The 5,836-nt window shown below is 56.1% G+C and overlaps 1 protein-coding gene across 3 annotated transcripts in view; it reads left to right on the forward strand.

The window, feature by feature from the left end:
- The window catches only part of SYNGAP1 (synaptic Ras GTPase activating protein 1), a 17,704-nt gene extending 11,938 nt beyond the window's left edge, over window positions 1-5,766 (forward strand). The window contains exons 15-18 of one of the 3 annotated variants that reach the window (XR_826001.1): window positions 731-942; window positions 2,001-2,091; window positions 2,953-3,032; window positions 5,687-5,766. Coding sequence is in view for 1 of the 3 variants with exons in the window: in XM_010848609.1 (XP_010846911.1) it covers window positions 731-942; window positions 2,001-2,091; window positions 2,953-2,967 (318 nt within the window). In the remaining 2 variants the exon portion in view is untranslated. Of the gene's footprint in view, window positions 1-730; window positions 943-2,000; window positions 2,092-2,952 lie in introns of all 3 variants that reach the window. The other 2 variants (XR_826002.1, XM_010848609.1) reach the window with 2 other exon arrangements.
- Window positions 5,767-5,836: the final 70 nt, after the last annotated feature.

The following is a 5,836-nucleotide window of genomic DNA, read 5'->3' on the forward strand; positions in this document are numbered from 1 at the left end:
CCATGCACGGCTGCCCCCTGCACTGTCCCACAGGCTCCGGTGACGGGTAGCCATCAGAGGTCTCGTGCAGGAAAGTGGCGCACGTGGGGAAGACTGTCCAGACTCTCAGCTGCCGGTGGCCCCAAGCAAAAGTTAGCCGAAGCTCTGGCCTTTACTCGCTTAGCAGAAAGCTGCTTGGGAGCCATTGCTTCAAGGACCCTGAAGAAGAGGGTGACTGCAGGGTTAGATTGTACATACAGGATACATGATTCCAACCTGGGGAGCAGAGAGGGTTTTGGGGAGAAGTAGTCTGAGCAAAGAAAAACGTTGGGATTGATGTAGATAGACTTGCGCTAAGAGAATATCTCTAGGCCTATTATAAACTATTTCCAGCACCATTTAACAAACCAAGGGCAAAGTGCCTTCCGCCTGTGTCCGTGAGTCTGTCTAGGCTTCGGTGTTGGTTTTCCTGTGTCCAGGTGCACGCGTGAGGGCATGTGTATACCTCTAGGATGGGGGAGTCCACGGTCTTGTTACGTCTTGACAGAGCCTCAGCCCCATGTGAGGACTTTCTTAAAAGTGTGTGTGTGAGAGAGAGGTAGGGGGGCAGATCAAGAGCCAGGGAACAGCTGGAGGAGACTGGTGAGGATCCCTCACCACACGGTGCTGTGCTTAGCAGGCAGGGTAGAGGCTGGGTGCACGGTCAGGCCCAGCCCCCCTCACAGTGCGGGGTCGTGTGCCCGGCGGGCAGGTGAAGGAGTATGAGGAGGAGATCCACTCGCTGAAGGAGCGGCTGCACATGTCCAACCGGAAGCTGGAGGAGTATGAGCGGAGATTGCTGTCCCAGGAAGAGCAGACCAGCAAAATCCTGATGCAGTATCAGGCCCGGCTGGAGCAGAGCGAGAAGAGGCTACGGCAGCAGCAGGTGGAGAAGGACTCCCAGATCAAGAGTATCATCGGCAGGTGAGGAGCGGCCCGGGGAGGGCTGGTAAGGAAAAGCCTGAGGCTGAAGAGGGTCAGCGAACCCCGCCTCCAGTCCCACCCACTCCCCCAGCTCAGGACACCTGGAGGAAAGCCCAGGGCCCTCCTAGGGATGCCACCTCCTCCACCATTTACCAGATCAAGAGAAATCTCATGCTTAGTGCATTAAATGTCCCTTTACTAAACGTTGCTCTCTCTCCTAGTAATGTCTGAAGCCCTTAGAAATGTACCTCTTACTGTCCAACCATCTCTGTGTGTCTGGACTGGCCTAGGCTGGGACTCCCCACTGGTTATTCTCAAGCCAGTCTATGATGCTCACCCCAAATCTAAGCAGAGGTCCCTTAGCCACAGTGGCCCCTGACCTTCCCATCCTGGAGAGGTGTTCCATCCTGGAGTGAACGATGCTCGCTCTCCCTTGCGCTCTGCCAAGCCCTGAGCTCCAGAGGAAGTGTCTCAACAAGGGGTCAGTTAGCTTGAGAGCTGGGTAGGACCCCACACCCCACTCCAACCAGGGCCAGTTCCATTGCCATCTATTCTCAGTGTATTTTTCAGGAAGATTAATTAGAAAAGCTTGACTTGAAACTTTTTTGCAAACCACTACTGTGATATCCTTTATGAGAAATCACCTTGAGAACCTTCTTTGAAGGTAGAGAGAAGCTGGGAATGATGATTGTAGAGACCCTCTTGGGCCAAGGGTGTCCAGGGGCTGCTCTGGAGACAGTCTCGGTTCCGTGAGGTGGCGTAGGGGATGGAGGAGCCAGATCTTCAGCTGCAGTGTCTGCGGAAGGGCCTGCTCATGGATAGAGTGCTGAGTGCTGTGTGCCTGGTCGGGGGGGTACTCCCAGGGCACAGAGGTCCTCCTTAGCAGAGAGATGCAAGCATTCCCGAAAGCGGGTCGGAGGAATGGAGGGATTCTAAGTGCAGGGGAGAAAAGTGCCAAAGCTTCTCGAGAGAGTGGCAGGGCTCCCAGGGTCGGGATCTCCCTGGGCAGGCTCTGAGCCTGTGCCCGCCACTAACCCCACTGAAGCCCGTCCCTTCAGGCTGATGCTGGTGGAGGAGGAGCTGCGCCGGGACCACCCCACCATGGCTGAGCCGCTGCCCGAACCCAAGAAGAGGCTGCTCGACGCTCAGGTGGAAATTACAATGTCATTTATCTTCTCCGTGTCCCATCCCCATCCATCCCACTGTCCTTCGTGCGGTCACTGCGCCAGCCACCCCGGGCCCATTGCCGCCGTCTCTCCCGTCGTCCTCCGTTCATCCAGCGGCTGCTCCCGGCCGTCCCCGCGACCCCATCTTCATCCCGTCGTCTGTGCCTTCGTCACTCCCGGCAGTGTCAGCCCCCACCCCGCCCTGTGCCTCCCCACCCTGCCTCCCCTACTCAGCCGCATTTCAGGACCTCCAGCCAGAACCTCAGCCTCTCTGCCCCAAGACCTGAGTCCTGGCCCCGGCCCCTTCTGGGCTGGCCCCCGAAAAAGTCAGGGGGCACAGTCTCCCCGCGCGCCTCTCAGGCCAGGGGGCCGGAAGCGGTGCTTCACCAGCGCAGAGCCCCAGGCGCTAGGGGTGCTTGTGTCCTGGGCTCCAGCCGGTGCCCTGGGCGTGCTCGTCACCACTGCTTCCTGGGCCCCTCAGTTCTCCTTGTCTTTGACAGCTCGCTAGGCCTCTTCCCAGCTTCTGGGATCTTGAAGCCCACCTCCCGGCCCCACACTCTGAGCCCTCCCCTCCTGCCTGTGTTTAAAGCCCAGCCCGCCTTCTTCGGCCCTGCACCCCCTCTGGTCCTCATACCTGCCCAACTGCCCCAGCTCCCGCCATCCACCCTCTCTCCCCGCAGCCAGCTTTTAGGACTTCCCTCCCGTCCTCTAACCCCTTGTTTCCCTCCCCCCAGTTCGGCTCACTTGCCCACCCGTGCTTCTCTCTCCTCTGCTCTGACCTCCAGGCTCCCCCCTAGAACCACCAAGGCTCCTGACCCCTTGACCCCACTCTCTCCCCCTGCAGCTCCTCATCAGGTAATTCTCCTGGTTCCGCTTTGACCACGGGCGGAGGACACAGGGGGAGGTGACTCCGGACCACTACAGGTTGGTCGTGAAGCCCACTCCCTCTGACTCTCCAGAGCCCCTCCCCGGTTCACGGCTGCTCCCCACACCTGAGGACCTCCCCAGATGCGACCCTCCGGACACCTGCACAGACCCATCTTCCCAGGCACTGCCCCAGAGCACTTCCCTGCCGCCTCCTAGAACTGTTCAGGGATCCCTGCCCCCTACCAAGCACTTTACCCTAGATGCCTGCACACCCCTAGATCACAGTGCCTCCCCACACCTCCCCCGACCCTGCCTCCTCCTCTAACCTCTCCAGTGTATGTCTGTCACCCCCCATTTCACCAAAGCGTTCTTGGGGGTTGGGACGTTGGGGTAGGGTTTGTTAAGGAGGGGTGGTGATGCTGGGTTGGGGGGGCGCTGGCTAAAGGGGCTGTGAGGCTGCAGCAGGTAGCCTGGGGTTTCCTCTTCCTTCTCCCTTCCTCTGGTTCTGTGGAGAGCCCTCCTTCCTTCCACGCCTCACCTGTTTCTCTTTTTCCTTCCCTACATCTGTGAGGTAGACAGCATCTGGGGCTCCTATTCGACCCTGATGGGTGGGAGTTAAGAGTGTGTAGTTAATGCAGGGAGACTTTGGGGGGCTTGGAAAGGGTGCCATTCGGATGTCAAGACAGTAAGGGTGAGTGGAGCAAGGAGAAGGATCAAGAAAGGAGACCCTGATAGATGTTAGGATGTGGACCTGCCCACGTGGTGTGGGAGTTGGCAGTGGCAGGAGATGTCTTCCTAGATAAAATCATGGGCTGGGAGCCGTGCTGATTTCAGGCAGAGATGCTAGGTTGGCTGCTGATGCCATCCACTCCCCCTCTCCTGCTCCGCAGTGGCCTTGCCGGACACAGAACCCTACCTGAAAAGCCAGTAAATGGGAACTGTCAACCAGCGACATCACTTCTGAGAGGCTTTATTTTCTGCAGGATGGATCTGCAGTGGGCAGTGGCTCCTCACTCTGTAATTTTAACTCTCTGCCTGCCCAGCCTCTCTGTCAAAGTAGTTAGTGAGCTGAAAACAGATGCTGCCAGGCACCAGGGGCCCTCACCATTTAAAGGACTCCTGTGGCGAATTCTTTTGTAAGATGAATAATGGCACCCTAATTTATCTCCTTTCTAAATTTGGGTCCCTGAGGGTGTAGGGGGCATGCAGACAAGCAGAGGGAAGGGAGTCTGAGATTTCCTTCCCCTGCTCTCCCGCCACACTCAGGATGCCCTACTGCACGTGACTTCCTCTCTCGCTGACTCCTGGAAAGTGTGGGAGATACTCCGTAGCTAAGAGGGCAGCTTTGCTTAAATCTTGGGTTTGGGTGACCTTCTGAGAGGTGAAGAAGACTAATCCGGGAGCTTCTGCCTGGAATGTTAACGTCTTTAGCGATTCGGTCAGACACAGCTCGGTTGCTAGGCTTCAGTGCTGTATATCCCAGGAAATAACTTGGACACTTTTTATAAACCCCCTTCAGGTTTTGGTCCCTCTGCAACTCAACCATTAACATAAAAATTAATTTTATGTCTGTATTTTTAAAAGCCAAATGAGCGACCTGAAGCATAGAATACATGGTGTTCTCCGCTCCCAGCAGAGGAACAGAAGCCAGAGCTGAGGGGAGGAGACAGGAGTTGGTCCAGGAAGGGTAGGAAGCGGTAGAATAGGACCAGGGGTGGGAGCCCGCTCACCCTGTACCTGGGAGCCCAGGGTGAGGGACGAAAGGAACGTGGGGGTGGAGAGGAACGGAGTCCTTCTGCTTCCTGGGGACGCAGAGCTTGGGGCATGCTGCGTCTCTGCAGGAGCTCCTGGTCCTTCCTTTCTGACATCAGCATGAGAGAGAGGCAGCCCTCCCACAGCATTTTTCCCTTCCCACATTACTTCCCTGAATCCTGTTCCTTCACCCCAGTACAGTTAAACCTCTCTAATTTAGAATGTTGTATTTGAGGAGATGGCCACTCTGAATAAGTGACAAAACTGAATGACAGTATCTGTTTAATGAAATGCATGTCTTCAGAATATATACAGTAAGTAGAACTCCATGAACGAGGCTCTTCCACTCGAGGCCCTCAGGGAGCATGTGTTAATGAATGGATAGGATTGAAAAGCCTATTTTCTGATATAGATTAAATATTCCCTCCCACAGACATGTTTCTACTATTAATTTGCTTAGCACACTCTTTCTTCACAGATAAAGGAAAACTCAAGCCCAGTTTTTGTTCAAATTATGAAAAAATTCCAGTCCATGGGGGTTTGGATTAATGAGGTTTTGCTGTACTGCCTTTCCTTGTTCCCTCTGCACTAAGTTCCCACCTCAGGTTGGTGGTGGCCTGGGAGGGGGCCCTGGGCAGTGGAAGGTGCCAGGGTTAGCTTGGGGGTGAGATAGGAAACTGACCTCTTTTGAAATGGGTTCCTGGTGTGACTCCTGGGGTTGAAGGCCCCAGTTAGGAGTCGGGGTGAGAGTCTCTTCTCCCTGATTCCAGATGATGTACCTTCTCCTGCAGGTGAGAACAAACGAGGAGGATGTGGGTGGGAGGGGTCTCCTTGGGGAAGGGGGTGGGACAGTTGGTGGAGGGGGCCGGCTCTGGGGGAGGCCACTGCTTGGGGGCTGGCAGCCAGGCCCCCGCGAAGCGTCTCAATAAGTCCGCGCTCTCCTCTTTGGTATCTTGCAGGAGAGGCAGCTTCCCCCCTTGGGTCCAACAAACCCGCGTGTGACGCTGGCCCCACCTTGGAACGGCCTGGCCCCCCCAGCCCCACCACTCCCACTTAATGGATGAACAGTTGAGACTAAAAGAGGTTTGGTGACCTCAGAAGGCCAAGCT

Source organism: Bison bison, unplaced genomic scaffold (assembly GCF_000754665.1).
Source record: "Bison bison bison isolate TAMUID 2011002044 unplaced genomic scaffold, Bison_UMD1.0 scf7180017864270, whole genome shotgun sequence".
In the NCBI taxonomy this organism is placed as follows: domain Eukaryota; kingdom Metazoa; phylum Chordata; class Mammalia; order Artiodactyla; family Bovidae; genus Bison; species Bison bison.